We start from the raw sequence: 16,549 nt of genomic DNA, 5'->3' as shown, positions 1-16,549 counted from the left end.
AAGCACTGAAATTGAAACAATGATTAAAATATTCCCAAGAAACAAAAGTCCAGGACCAGATGGCTTCACAGGCGAATTCTATCAAACATTTAGACAAGAGTTAACACCTATCCTTCTGAAACTCTTCCAAAATATTGCAGAGGTAGGAACACTCCTAAATTCATTCTACGAGGCCACCATCACCCTGATACCAAAATCAGACAAAGATATCACAAAAAAAGAAAATTACAGGACTATGTCACTGATGAACACAGAAACAAAAATCCTCAACAAAATATTAGCAAACCCAATCCAACAATACATTAGATGGATCATACACCAGGATCAAGTGGGATTTATTCCAGGGATGCAAGGATTTTTCAATACCACAAATCAACCAGTGTGATACACCACATTAACAAATTGAAGAATAAAACCATATGATCATCTCAATAGATGCAGAAAAAGCTTTTGACAAAATTCAACACCAATTTATGATAAAAACTCTCCAGAAACTGGGAATTGAGGGAACATACCTCAATATAATAAAGGCCATATATGACAAACCCACAGCTAACATCATTCTCAGGTGAGAAGCTGAAAGCATTCCCTCTAAGGTCAGGAACAAGACAAGGATGTCTATTCTCACTACTTTTATTCAACATAGTTTGAATAGTCCTAGCTTTGGAAGTTTTGGAAGTCCTAGCCATGGCAATCAGAGAAGAAAAGGAAATAAAAGGAATCCAAATTGGAAAAGAAGAAATAAAATGGTCAATGTTTGCAGATGACATGATACTATACATAGAAAATCCTAAAGATGTTACCAGATGATAACTACAGCTCATCAATGAATTTGGTAATGTTGCAGGATACAAAATTAATACACAGAAATCTGTTGCATTTCTATATGCTAACAACGAAAGATCAGAAAGAAAAATTAAGGAAACAATCCCATTTACCATCACATCAAAAAGAATAAAATACCTAGGACTACACCTACCTAAGGAGGCAAAACACCTGTACTCTGAAAACTATAAGACACTGATGAAAGAAATCGGCGATGACTCAAACAGATGGGAAGATATACCATGTTCTTGGATTGGAAGACTCAATATGGTCAAAATGAATATACTACCCAAGGCAGTCTACAGATTCAAGCTATCCCTATCATATTATCACTGGTATTTTTGCAGACCTAGAACAAAAAATCTTAAAATGTGTATGGAAACACAAAAGACCCTGAATAGCCAAAACAATGTTGAGAAAGAAAAACAGAGCTGTAGGGATCAGGCTTCCTGATTTCAGACTATTCTATAAAGCTACAGTAATCAAAACAGTATGGTACTGGCACAAAAACAGAAATAGAGATCAAGGGAATATGATAGAAGGCCCAGAAATAAACCCAGGCAACTATGATCAATTAATCTATGACAAAGGAGGCAACAATATACAATGAAGAGAAGAGAGTCTCTTCAAGAAGTTGTTCTGGGAAAATTGGACAGCTAAATTTAAAAGAATGAAATTAGAACATTCTCTAACACTGTACACAAAACTAAACTCAAAATGGATTAAATACATAAATGTTAAACTGGATACTGTAAAACTTTTAGAGGAAAATATAGGCAGAACACTCTTTGACTTAAATTGCAGCATCTTATTGGATCCAACCCCTAGAGTAATGAAAATAAAACCAAAAATAAACAAATAGGACCTAATTAAACTTACAAGCTTTGCACAGCAAAGGAAGCCATAAACAAAATGAAAAGACAACCCACAGAATGGGAGAAAATATCTGCAAATGAAGTGACTGAAAGGGATAGATCTCCAAAATTTACAAATAGCTCATGCAGCTCTATATCAAAAAAACAAAGATCCCAATCAAGAAATGGGCAGAAGATGTAAATAGACATTTCTCCAAAGAAGACATACAGGTGGGCAAAAAGCACATGAAAAGATGCTCAACATTGTGAATATTAGAGAAATGCAAATCAAAAGTACAACAAGGTACCACTGCACACCTGTCAGAATGGCCATCATTAAAAAGTCTACAGATAACAAAAGCTGGAGAGGGTGTGGAGAAAAGGAAACCCTCCTCCACTGCTGGTGGGATTGTAAGTTGGTGCAGCCACTGTGGAAAACAGTATGGAGGTTCCTCAGAAAACTAAAAATAGAACTACCATATGATCCAGTAATTCCACTCCAGAACATACAGCCAGAAAAGAGGAAAACTCTAATTCAGAAAGATACACACACCCCAATGTTCACAGCAGTACTATGTATAATAGCCAAGACATGGAAGCAATGTGAATGTCCATCAACAGATGAGTAAAGAAGATGTGGTACATATATATAATGGAATATTACTCAGCCATAAACAATAATGAAATAATGCCATTTGCAGCAATATGGAAGGACCTAGAGTTTATCATACTAAGTGAAGTAAGTCAGACAGAAAAATACAAATATATGATATCACTTATATGTGGAATCTAAAAATGATACAAATGAACTTATTTACAAAACAGAAACAAACTCACAGCCTTAGAAAACAAGCTTATGGTTACAAAAAGGGGAAAGGTGGGGGGAGGAATAAATTAGGAGGTTGGGATTAACATATACAAACTACTATATATAAAATAGATAATCAACAGGGACCTAATGTATAGCACAGGGAACTCTACTCAGTACCATGTAACAACCTACATTGGAAAAAAATCTGAAAAAGAATAGATATATGTATATGTATTACTAAATCACTTTGCTGTACAGCTGAAACTAACACATCATTGTAAATCAACTACACTGCAATATAAAATAAAAATTTTAAAAAAGAATGAAATAATGCCAGTTGCAGCAACATGTATGGACCTAGAAATTATCATACTAAGTGAATTAAGTCAGATAAAGACAAATATCATATGATATCACTTATATGTGGAATCTAGTTAAAACATGATACAAATGAACCGAGTTACAAAACAGAAAGAGACTCACAGATCTTGAAATCAAACTTAAGGTTACCAAAGGGGAAGTGTTGGGGTAAGTGATAAATTAGGAGATTTGGATTAACATATACCAACTACTATGTATAAAATTAATAACGAATAAGGACCTACTATATAGCACAGGCAACTGTACTCAATATTCTGTAATAACCTATATGGGAAAAGAATCTGAAAAAGAATGAAGATTTTATATATATATAAAAAATATATATAATATGCATATATATTATATATATACACACACACATATATAATTAGTGTGATTTACTTTGCTGTGCATGTGAAACTAACACAACATTGTAAATCAACTCTACTCCAATAAAAATTTTAAAAGATATATAATTAGTCTGATTTACTTTGCTGTGCATGTGAAACTAACACATTGTAAATCAACTCTACTCCAATAAAAATTTTAAAAAAAAAGCTTTTGCACCACAAAGGAAACCACTGACAAAACGAAAAGATAACCCACCGAATGAGAAAAAATATTTGCAAATGATGTGACCACAAAGGGATTAATCTTCAAAATATAAAAACAGCTCATGCAGCTCAATATTAAAAAAAAAAAAACACAATAAAAAAAATGGGCAGAAGACATAAATCAACATTTCTCCACAGAAGACATACAGATGGGCAAAAAGCACATGAGAAGATGCTCTATATTGCTAATTATTAAAGAACTGCTAATTATTAAACAGACTCACAGACATAGAAAAGAAAGTTATGGTTACCAATGGGGAAAGGTGGGGGTGGGGCAAGGGATAAATTAGGAGGTTGGGATTAACATATACACACCACTATATATAAAATAGATAATCAAGAAGGACCTACAGTATAGTGCAAGGAACTCTACTCAATACTCTGTAAGAACCTACATAGGAAAAGAATCTGAAACAGCATAAATATATGTATATGTATAACTAAATCACTTTGCTATACACCTGAAACACAACATTGTATATCAACTATACTCCAACATAAAATAATAAATAAAAAAATAAATAAGTAAAATAAAAACTTTTCCCTGAAAACCAAAAAAAAAAAAACAAAAAAGAAGAAGAAATTAAAAAATACTTGAAGCAATGAGACAATGAAAACACAGCCATACAAAATTTATGGGATGCAGCAAAAGCATTTCTTACATGGAAATTCATAGTGATAGAGGTCTTCTTTAGGAAACAACGTAAACCCACCACCTAAAAGAATGAGAAAAGGAACAAAGAAAACCTAAAGTCAGCAGAAGGAAGGAGATAACAAAGATCAGAGAGGAAATAAATAGAGATTAAAAGACAATAGAAAAAAAATCAATAAAACCAAGAGCTGGTTCTTTGAGATAGTAAACAAAATAGACAAACCTCTGGCCAAGCTCACCAAGAAGAAATGAGAGGAGACACAAAGAAACAAATAAGAAAGGAAAGAGCAGAAATCACAACTGATACCATGGGGGGGGGAATAAGAGAATACTGTGAACAATTTATGTCAACAAATTGGACAATCTAGAAGGAATGGACAAGTTTCTAGAAACATACAATGCACCAAAACTGAATCAAGAAGAAATAGGTAACTTGAACAGACTGATCACTAGAAGTGAAACAGAATCTGTAATTTCAAAAAACTCCTTACAAACAAAACTCCAGAACCAGATGTCTTCACATGTGGATTCTACCAAACATACAAAGAAGAATGCATACTGATCCTTCTCAAACTCTTCCAAAAGATTGAAGAGGAAGGAACACTTCAAAAGACATTCTATGAAGACACTGCCACCCTGATACCAAAATCAGACAAAGGCACTACCAAAAAAGAAAATTTCAGGCCAATATCTTTGATGAATATAGGTGTAAAAATTCTCAATAAAATACTAGCAAACTGAATCCAACAACACATAAAAAAGATCATACACCACAACCAATTTGAGTTCATCCCAGAGTCAAAAGGATGGTTCAACATATGCAAATCAATGTGATACACCTCATCAGCAAAAGAAAAGACAAAACCACATGATCATCTCAATAGATGCAGAAAAAGCATTTGATAAAATTCAATATCCATTCATGATAAAACCCCTTATGAAAGTGGGTATAGAGGGAACATATCTCAACATAATAAAAGCTATTTATGACAAACCCACAACCAGTATAATATTCAATGGTGAAAAGCTGAAAGCCTTCCTGTTAAAATCTGGAAAAAGACAAGCATGCCTACTCTCACCACTTCTATTCAAAATAGAATTGCCAGTCCTAGCCATAGCAATTAGACAAGAAAAATAAAACGTGTTCAAATTGGTAGGGAGGAGGTAAAATTATCATTATAAACAGATGACAAGATATTATATCTAGAATACCCAAAAGATGCCACAAAAAAACTACTAGAACTGATAAACAAATTCAGCATGGTAGCTGGATACAAAATTAATATACAGAAATTGGTTGCAATTCTTTACACTAACAATGAAATATCAGAAAGGGAATGCAAACAAACAATACCCTTTAAAGTTGCATCCCAAAAAAAATACTTAGGAATAAACCTCACCAAGGAGATGAAAGACTTACATGCTGAGAAACACAAAACATTAATAAAGTAAATTCAAGATGATTGAAAGAACTGGAAAGACATTACATGTCTTTGGATTGGAAGAATATTGTTAAAATGGCCATACTATCCAAAGCAATCTACAGATTTAATGTGATCCCTATCAAATTACCCATGACATTTTTCACTGAACTAGATCAAATAATACTAAAATTTATATGGAACCATAAAACACCCAGACTTGCCAAAACAATCTTGAGGAAAAAGAAAACAGCAGGAGGCATAACCCTCCAAGACTTCAGACAATACTACAAAGCTACAGTAATCAAAACAGTGTGGTATTGGCACAAAAAGACATATGGATCAATGGAACAGAATAGAGAGCCCAGAAATAAACTCACACACCTTTGGTCAATTCACCTTTGACAAAGGAGGCAAGAATATACAATGGGGAAAAGATAGTCTCTTCAGCTAGTGGTGTTGGAAAAGTTGGACAGCTGCATGTAAATCAATGAAGTTAGAACACACCCTCACACCATACACAAAAATAAACTCAAAATGGCTGAAAGACTTAAATATAAGACACGACACCAAAAAATTCCTAGAAGGGAACATAGGCAAAGCATTTTCTGACATAAAATCATAAATCATACTGATTTTTTTTAGGTCTCCCAAGGCAATAGAAATAAAAGCAAAAATAAACAAATGGGACCTAATCAAACTTATAAGCTTTTGCACAGCAAACGAAACCATAAACCAAACAGAAAGACAATCTACAGTCTGGGAGAAAATACTTGCAAATGATGCGACCAATAAGGGCTTAATTTCTTTTTTGTTTTTTCTGGTACATGGGTCTCTCACTGTTGTGGCCTCTCCCGTTGCGGAGCATGGGCCCCGGACGCGCAGGCTCAGCAGCCATGGCTCACGGGCCTAGCCGCTCCACGGCTTGTGGGATCTTCCCGGACCGGGGCATGAACCCACGTCACCTGCATCGGCAGGCGGACTCTCAACCACTGTGCCACCACGGAAGCCCAAGGGGCTTAATTTCTAAAATGTACAAGCTCATACAACTCATTGAGAAAAAACAAGCAACCCCAGAACTTCCCTGGTGGTCCAGGGATTAGGATTGGTGCTTTCACTGCCGTGGCCCAATTTCAATCCTTGGTCAGGGAACTAAAATCCTGCAAGCTGCACAATGCAGCACACACACACACACACACAAAATAATAATAATAATAATTAAATAAATAAAAATAAGACAACCCAATTGAAAGATGGGCAGAAGACCTAAATAGACATATCTCCAAAGAAGACATACGGCTGGCTGAGAGGCACATGAAAAGATGCTCATATTCACTAGTTATTAGAGAAATGGTAATCAAAAATACAATGAAGTACCACCTAACACAGGTCAGAATGGCCATCATTAAAAAGTCTACATGGGGCTTCCCAGATGGCACAGTGGTTGAGAGTCCGGCTGCCGATGCAGGGGACACGGGTTCGTGCCCCGGTCCGGGAAGATCCCTCATGCCACGGAGTGGCTGGGCCCATGAGCCATGGCCGCTGAGTCTGCGCGTCCAGAACCTGTGCTCCGCAACGGGAGAGGCCACAACAGTGGGAGGCCAGCGTACCACAAAAAAAAAAAAAAGGCTACAAATAACAACTGCTGGAGGGGGTGTGGAGAAAAGGGAACCCTCCTACATTCTTGGTGGGAATGTCAGTTGGTGCAGCTACTATGGAAAACACTATGGAGGTTCCTCAAAAAACTGAAAATAGAGTTGCTATATGATCCAGCAATCCCGTTCCAGGGCATATATCCAGACAAAACTCTAATTCGAAATGATACATGCACCACAATGTTCACAGCAGCACTATGTACAATATCCAAGACATGGAAACAACCTAAATGTCCCTGGACAGATGTGTGGATAAGGAAGATGTGGTATATTTATACAATGGAATATTACTCAGCCGTAATAAAGAATAAAATAATACCATTTGCAGCAACATGGATGGGTCAAGAGATTATCATACTAAGTGAAGTAAGTCAAAAAATGAAAGACAAATATCACTTATGATGGAACTAAAATATAAAACAGAAACAGACTCACAGACATAGAGAACAGACTTGTGGTTGCCAATGGGAAGGGGCGTGGGGGAGCGATGGATGGGGAGTTTGGGATTACCAGATGCAAACTATTTTATATGTGATGAATAAACAACAAGGCCCTACTCTGTAGCACAGGGAACTATATTCAATATCCTCAGATAAGCCAGTATGGAAATGAATATAAAAAAACGTGTGTGTGTGTGTATAAAACTGAATCACTTTGCTGTACAGCAGAAATGAACACAACACGATGAATCAACTCTACTTCAACAAAATTTAAAAAAACCACTAAAACAAATTCTTTGTGTTTCTCCAAGAATAGCATAATCATACCCACACATTAATATGCTATCTGCAGATGCATTTTCATATATATAGAGTTCTGCAATTTAAACTACTCGGTGAGTAGAAACTAAGTACTACGGTAACACTGCATTATTTGCTTAGTATTGCAGAGAATGAAAGGATCTGCAAGCCAGTAATTACATTACAATTGTCTCTCGGTATCTAAGGGGGATTGGCTGCAGCACCCCGCCATGGGTACCAGAATCCAAAGATGCTCCAGTCCCATAATCAGTCTTCTGTGTCTGTGGGTGTGGAACGTGTAGACTCATAGGGCTGACTGTACAAGTAAAACCTACCCTTAAACTTAGCTGGACTCAATTTATGCTCAGTGATCTTGAAAATGTTAACACATTTAGAATTAAACAATAGAAAAAGTTCTCCCTTTCTCTGGCACCTCTGCCCCATTTTTCTCTGTTCAAACCTACACTTAGGGCTTCCCTGGTGGCGCAGTGGTTGAGAGTTCGCCTGCCAATGCAGGGGACGTGGGTTCGTGCCCCGGTCCGGGAAGATTCCACAAGCCGTGGAACAGCTAGGCCCGTGAGCCATGGCCGCTGGGCTTGCGTGTCCAGAGCCTGTGCTCCGCAACGGGAGACGCCACAACAGTGAGAGGCCCGCGTACAGCAAAAAAAAAAAAGCAAACCTACACTTAAACTTAGCTGGACTCAATTTATGCTGAGTGATCTTGACAATGTTAACACATTTAGAATTAAACAATAGAAAAAGTTCTCCCTTTCTCGGGGAACTCTGCCCCATTTCCCTCTGTTCAAGGTTGAGCTGAAAAGCCTTCTACCAATTTGTCTCTGATATTAAAGAGTATCTTACCTGTTCAGAGGACAGGAGTGCCTGGGACAGGTTTACAGCAGCCCTGAAACCAGGGCTTGTCAGATGACGGTGTGTGTGTGTGCGTGCGCGCGTGCGCTGTAGGGGTAGCTAGCACTGACCTACTCAAGGGAAAAGCAAGTCAGCCTGGGAAACAGAGCAGGTGAATGCAGGTGGCTCTTATTCAGATGCATACCTGCAGGTTCCAGAGCGCACGGACATCCGCATCAGCTCTTGCTTTTGTTCTATTAATGCAAAGTGTCTTCTCTTTAGTTTGACTAACCTTTGCTAATAATCATCCAGTTCTCCAACACTGTGAGAACAGTTTAGTTTCAAAGAGGTTTTAGAAAAGCAAGTTTGTAAGGAACTTTCGTCCACTGGGTAGAGTTAAACTGATTCAATGGGCTGGGGAACACTGCCTGGCACCCCGGCAGACCCCAGATTTCACTTCTGGGAATGCTCCGGGGCCTGAAAGTAGCACCCTCCCTTCTGATGACCAGCCCCTTCTCTGGGCCCAGAGCCCCCAGAGCCAGCCGGCCCCCTCCCCTTCCCCTCCTCACTCTGTCCTGGCCCCTCGGCAGAGGTCAATCAGGTGGGTGCCACTCTGCTTTGCCGGGGTGCTCAGGGGAGGAGAGGAGGAGGGAGTTTGAATTCCTCTGCCTGCTCCTCTCAGCTGAAGCCTATGTCCCCGCCCACAGGGGGCTGGGCCTGGATCCTGTCAGGACTGCAAGGACTCATCAGCAGTCTCACCTGTTTGTTTTTTAATTTAATTTTATTGTCTTGCAGTAAGAGATCTACCCTCTCAGCAATACAGCACTGTTCTCTGTAGGACCATGTGGTACAGCAGAGTTCTAGAACTTCATCTTGCATTACTGAAGCTTTCCACCTGTTCATTATCAACTCCCCATTTCCCCCTCCCACAGCCCCTGGCAACCACCATTCTAGTCTTTGCTTCCCTGAGTTTGACTATTTAAAAACCTCATCTAAGTGGAATCATGCAGTCACCACCCCCAACTGGGTCTTATTGGTCATTGGACTGTACACACTGCTCACAGCAACTGTGTTATCTTTTCATTCATTCGGGGCTATTCTCAAACTTCACTGAGCATCAGCCTTTCCAAGGTTGCTGGAAATGGCAGACTCTCGGGTTTCTTCCTCTGAGACGTAGGTCAGCCTCCCATGTGATGCTGATACCAATATTCAGGGGTCTTACTTTGACAAAACAGAGCTTAACAAGACTCAGGATAACTCCAAGCAACGGAACCATCGAGTGTAACTTGCCCACAGGGATGAGCTGCTCGTTTCTTGATCACTAACCTAACCAAACGGGCAAAACTGGATTCCTCCTCAGCAAGGTCTAGGAGGCAGAGGGGCTGGGCTGTAGGGATGGGTGGAGGGACAGAACTGATCACTGAACCCAGTCCTGGATGCTACCCTTCTGTGGGTAAGTTTCCTGTAACTGGACATCATGTTACAGTGTCGATAAACCCGGGTGATCCCATCCACCTTCTCCACACACTCGATGCACCCCAGGGTTGATTTAACTCATTTCCCAGATCGCCTAAGGGACCCTTCGGCCTGCCTGGCTCTTCCATGCACTTCCCTCCAGCAGTGGTGCATCCTCTGTCTAAGAGCACGGCCTCGTCGGAGTCGGAGAGAGAACGTTACTCTGCAACAAGGGAAAGTTCTGCAGAGTCAGCCCCTCAGTGAGAGCCTCCTCAGGGCTCTCCCCTGAACAGAAGCACACGGCCCCAGCGCCTGAACTGCCCACTCAACAGCCCTGCATTCAGCAGCTGCCCCGCAGGCAGAGCTTGATGTGCTCAGAGAGGAAGGAGGTTTGGAGGACGGAGCCAGGAGAGTGAAGGGGGGAGATGTGGATAGCGAGGGAGCCCAGGCTAAGGGACGTGGGTGGCATCTATCCTTGCTTCCCCGCCATCACTTCGCTTTCCCCCAGCTGCCTCTGCATCCACCACAGTCCACGGGTCTACGAGGACCAGCTGCCCTCTCATGCCCCCCCCCATTCTGCTACTTGGCCACAATACAGCTTCATCAGGGCATTGACCTGTCATTGCTGTGTCCTTGAAGACTGAAGAGATATGGAAGGTGGACAATGCTAGCGTTCCCGCATCTCTGTTTTCTGAAGGATCGAAACTTAAGCAGTTTGCCCAGGTTTCTGTGCTTTTCTGGGTGCTGCTGTGATAACTGATTTATAATGAGAAATATATATATTAGGTCTTCATCCCGTTTCCGGTACAGGGCTTCTACAATCCTTAGGATTTCCCAAATGATTAGACTGACACAGGTGTCTTTTGTTATGTTAATGAAGTGACTTTTGGTTGCACCTAAGGTTGACTACTGGTTGCCTGGGAAACCAACCCCCTGATTAGAGGGCTGGAAATTTCAGTCCAACTCCCTGATCTCCAGGGAGGGGAGAAGGAATGGGGGTTGAATCAATGATCAGTGGCCAATAATTTAATCAATCATGTCTATGTAATGAAGCCTCCGGAAAACCCCCCAAAATGGCGTTCAGAGACCTTCCAGGTTGCCGAACACCTGGAGATTTTGGGAAAGTGGAGTGATCAGAGAGGGCATGGAAGCTCTGCGTCCTTCCCCCATCTGTAGTTCTGTGCATCTCTTCTAACAGTTGTTTCTGATTTACATCCTTTTAGAAGAAAGTGGTGATCCAGCAAGTAAAATGTTTCTCTGGGTTCTGTGACTTGTACTAGCAAATTAATTGAACCCAAGGAGTAGGTTGTTGGAACAATACTACAAAGCTACAGTAATCAAATAGCATAGTATTGGCACAAAAAGACATAGGTATCAATGGAACTGAATAGAGAGGCCAGAAATAATCCCACACACCTATGGTCAATTAATCTGTGACAAAGGAAGCAAGAATATACAATGGGAATAAGCGTCTCTTCAGTAAGTCCTGTTGGGAAAGTTGGACAACTGCATGAAAATCAATGAAGTTAGAACACACCCTCACACCATACACAAAAATAAACTCAAAATGGCTTAAAGACTTAAATATAAGACGCAACACCATAAAACTCCTAGAAGGGAACATAAGCCAAACATACTCTGACATAAATTGTACTATTGTTTTCTTAGGTCAGTCTCCCAGGGCAATAAAATTAAAACAAAATGGATCTTGCTGTGATTTATGTCAAAGAGTGTTCTTCCTATGCTTTCCTCTATGAGTTTTATAGTGTCTGGCCTCAGAACGGGACAACCCTCAGAATGGGAGAAAATATTTGCAAATGAGTCAACTGACAAAGGATTAATCTCTAAAATACAGAAGACAGCTCATGCAGCTCAATATGAAAAAAACAAACAACCCAATCCAAAATGGGCAGAAGACCTAAAGAGACATTTCTCTGAAGAAGGTATACAGATTGTCAACAAACACATGAAAGGATGCTCAGCAACACTAATCATTAGAGAAATGCAAATCAAAACTACAGTGAGGTGTCTCCTCACACCAGTCAGAATGGCCATCATGAAAAAATCTACAAACAATAAATGCTGGAGAGGGTGTGGAGAAGAGGGAACCCTCTTGCACTGTTGGTGGGAATGTAAATAGATACAGCCACTATGGAGAACAGTATGGAGGTTCCTTAAAAAACTAAAAATAGAACTACCAGATGACCCAGCAATCCCACTACTGGGCATATACCCCGAGAAAACCATAATTCAAAAAGAGTCATGTACCACAATGTTCATTTCAGCACTATTTACAATAGCCAGGACATGAAAGCAACCTAAGTGTCCATCAAGAGATGAATGGATAAAGAAGACGTGGCATGTATATACAATGGAATATTACTCAGCCATAAAAAGAAATGAAATTGAGTTATTTGTAGTGAGGTGAATGGACCTAGAGTCTGTCATACAGAGTGAAGTAAGTCAGAAAAACAAATACTGTATGCTAACACATATATATGGAATCTAGAAAGAAAAATATGCTTCTGATGAACCCAGGTACAGGACAGGAATAAAGACACAGACATAGAGAATGGACTTGAGGACATGGGGAGGGGGAAGGGTAAGCTGGGACGAAGTGAGAGAATGGCATGGACATATGTACACTACCAAATGTAAAATAGATAGCTAGTGGGAAGCAGCTGCATAACATGGGGAGAATAGCTCGGTGCTTTGTGACCACTTAGAGAGGTGTGATAGGGTGGGTGGGAGGGAGACTCGAGAGGGAGGGGATATGGGGATATATGTATACATATAGCTGATTCACTTTGTTATACAGCAGAAACTAACACAACATTGTAAAGCAATTATACTCTAATAAAGATGTTAAAAAAATAAAAGGAAAAAGTCACTAATTGAGACCTAATCAAACTTATAAGCTTTTGCATAGCAAAGGAAACCATAAATAAAGTGAAAAGACAAGCTATGGACTGGGAGAAAATATTTGCAAATGATGCAAATGATAAGGGCTTAATTTACAAAATATACAAACAAGTCATACAACTTAATAATAAAAAAAACAGACAACCTAACTGAGAAGTGGGCTGAAGACCTCAGTAGACATTTCTCCAAAGAAGACATACACATGTCCAACAGGCACATGAAAAGATGCTCAACATTGCTAATTATTTGAGAAATGCAAATCAAAACTACAGTGAGGTACCACCTCACACTGGACAGACTAGTCATCATTAAAAAGTCTAAAAATAACAAGTTCTGGAGGGCGAGTATAGAAAAGGGAACCCTCCTACACTGTTGGTGGGAATGTAAATCAGTGCAGCCACTATAAAAAACAGGATGGATGGTCCTCAAAAACTAAAAATAGAGTTGCCATATGATCCAGCAATCCCACTCCTGGGCTTATATCAGGACAAAACTCTAATTCTAAAAGATACATGCACACCAATGTTCATAAAAGCACTATTTACAATACCCCAAACATGGAAACAACCTACATGTCCATTGACAGATGCATGGATAAAGAAGAGTGCTATATTTATATAAGAGAATATTACTCAGCCATAAACAAGAATGAAATAATGCCATTTGCAGCAATATGGATGGACCTAGAGATTAACCTCCTAAGCAAAGTAAGTCAGAAAGAGAAAGACAAATATCATATGGTATCACTTATGATGGAATCTAAAATATGACACAAATGAACTTATCTACGAAACAGAAACAGACTCAAGGACACAGAGAACAGACTTGTGGTTGTCAAGGGGCAGGGCGATGAGGGAGGTAAGGATTGGAAGTTTGGGATTAGCAGATTCAAACTATTGTATACAGGATGGATAAACAACAAGTGCCTACTGTACAGCAGGAGAACTCTATTCAATATCTTTTGATAAACCACAATCGAAAAAATGTGAAAAAGAATATATATATGTATAACTGAATCACTTTGCTCTATAGCAGAAATTAACACAACGTTGTAAATCAACTATACTTCAATAAAATTAAAAAAAAACCAAAACCCAAATTCTTTATGTTTCTCCAAGCACAGTATAATCATACCCACACATTAATACTATCTGGAGATGCATTTTCATAATATAAGAGTTTGGCGATTTAAATCACTCAGTGAGTAGAAACTAATTGCTAAGTGTTGAGGTGATACTGCATTATTTGTTTAGTATTGCAGAGAATGAAAGGATCTCAAGCCAGTAATTACAACTGTCCCTCGGTGTCCAAGGGGATTTGGCTCCAGGACTCCCTCCCATGGGTACTAAAATCCGAGGATGCTCAATTCTCATGGTCAGCCCTCTGTGTCTGTGGGTGTGGAATCTGTAGATATATAGGGCTGACTGTACAAGTAGAATCTGCACTTAAACTTAGCTGGACTCAATTTATGCTTTGTTATCTTGAAAATGTTAACAAATTTAAAATTCATTACTGTTCATTAAATTCGTTAACGAATTAAGAAACCCAAGGATTTGGTCACTGGAACCCCCAATCTGTAGCCAGTAGGTCAGAAGCACAGGTGACAATCTGGACTTGTGATTGGCGTCTGAGGTTGGCGGGGAAGGGGACACAGAGGGGACAAGAGTCTTGTAGGACTGAGCCCTTCCCCTGTGGAATCTGATGCTATCTCTGGGTAGACAGTGTCAGAATTTAGTTGAACTGCAGGACACCCAGCTGGTGTCAGAGAATTGCCTGTTGGTGTGGAAAGCCTCCCCACACATTGGAATTGGTGATCAGAATTTCAGCTGCACAGGGTGGCCACTAGCTCATATAGAACTTTTGTGCAAACTGGGGAAAAGGGGTCCCCTTGGGCAGATGCATTTTGGCACACAGTTTGGGGAGCAGACTGGTACCTGGGGGATTTATAAATTACAGCCTTTCCTTGCCCAGGTAGACACAGCCCCAGGCCAGACTGCACCATGGGATTCAGTCATCTTTTACCTCTTCAATGAGTGCTTGATGCAGCGATGCCTTGTGTCACCCTCCGTGTGACCTTCACCCCCCAGATCTTTGCCTGACCTCCATCTTGGCAGTAGGTGGTCCGTGGTCTGGAGCCACAAGGAGTCATCCATCTGCACTGGCGCAGGGTGTCAGGGTCAAGAACAGAGCCAGGACTGCTGGCACTTAAGTCTTTCCCTATCTCCCCTTTTATTTCTAATTCCCCAAGTTACACAGTAATATAACCTATAAATTCTCCAGGTGATTTCAATATACAACTCTCCTCCACCATCCCTGACTTACAACTACAAAGCAGAAATACTCACCCCTGGTGCACATTAGAATCACTTTCAGATTTAAAAAAAGAATACCAATCCCCAGGCCCCATCCAAGGCCAATGAAATCAGAATTTCTGGGATAAGGCCCAGGTATCAGCATTTTAAAAACTTTCCCAGATGTCTTAGCCCGTTAGGGCTGCTATAACAGAATACCATGGACTGGGTGATCTAGAGGCAACAGAAATTTATTTCTTAAATTCTGGAGGCTGGGAAGTCCAAGATCAAGGTGCCAGCAGATTGAGTGTCTGGTGTGGGCCCACTTCCTCGTCCTCACATGGTGGAAAGGACAAGGGAGCTCCCTGGGGTCTCTTTATAAGGGCACTAATCCCATTCATGAGGGCTCCACCCTCATGACCTAACTACCTCCCAAAGGCCCTTCCCCCATATACCATCACACTTGGGATTAGGGTTTCAACACATGAATTTTGGGGGGACACAAATATTCAGTCTGTAGCACCAGGTGATTCTAACGTGCAGCCAAAGTTGAGAATGCTCTTCTAGGGTTAGTCTCCCTTGGTCTCCACATTTAGCCAAACATAAGTGTCATCTAGTCCCTTGCTACTATGGCTCTGAAAATATTTCCTTCTAAATACAAACAAATATTTTAGTCCAGTGATAGAGAAATGAGGCCGCCTTTAGAGACATACCATATGGGTTTCCCCCGGTGGGTATACATTCAATGGAGACATCCGCTTTGGAAGAGGCACTAAAGGAGGCCTCTCTCTTATATATGGTTCCTTGAGGATTTTTCTCTGTAGTATCAGGGACAGAAAAATGGCCAACAAGATCAAGCCCAGAATTGCCATTAACACTATGAACCATAACTCGCTGTAGAACTCCGTGCTTTTGCTCCCTGATCCTTTCTTTTCTCCAGGAGTTGTCAGCACCAGGCCTGCAAAAGCCAGGGACAGAAAAAGGAAACGCTATTTCAGAAGGCAATTTTGTGATTTCTTGCTCTGTTGTTTAATAAATTAGAAAGGCATGTATAGTGCTTTGTTGCACTTGTGTTCAGGCTGGGGAAATGGTGCAGTGGG

General features: G+C 40.2%; 1 protein-coding gene across 1 annotated transcript in view; it reads right to left on the bottom strand.

The window, feature by feature from the left end:
* USH2A (usherin) overlaps positions 1-16,549 on the bottom strand; it is a 770,355-nt gene that overhangs the window by 22,100 nt on the left and 731,706 nt on the right. Inside the window, exon 69 of the mRNA XM_067729757.1 lies at positions 16,163-16,407. Coding sequence (XP_067585858.1) covers positions 16,163-16,407 — 245 coding nt within the window. The remainder of the gene's footprint in view (positions 1-16,162; positions 16,408-16,549) is intronic.

The sequence above is a fragment of the Pseudorca crassidens genome, chromosome 2, assembly GCF_039906515.1.
Source record: "Pseudorca crassidens isolate mPseCra1 chromosome 2, mPseCra1.hap1, whole genome shotgun sequence".
NCBI lineage: Eukaryota > Metazoa > Chordata > Mammalia > Artiodactyla > Delphinidae > Pseudorca > Pseudorca crassidens.
This window is presented reverse-complemented; position numbering and strand designations above follow the sequence as displayed.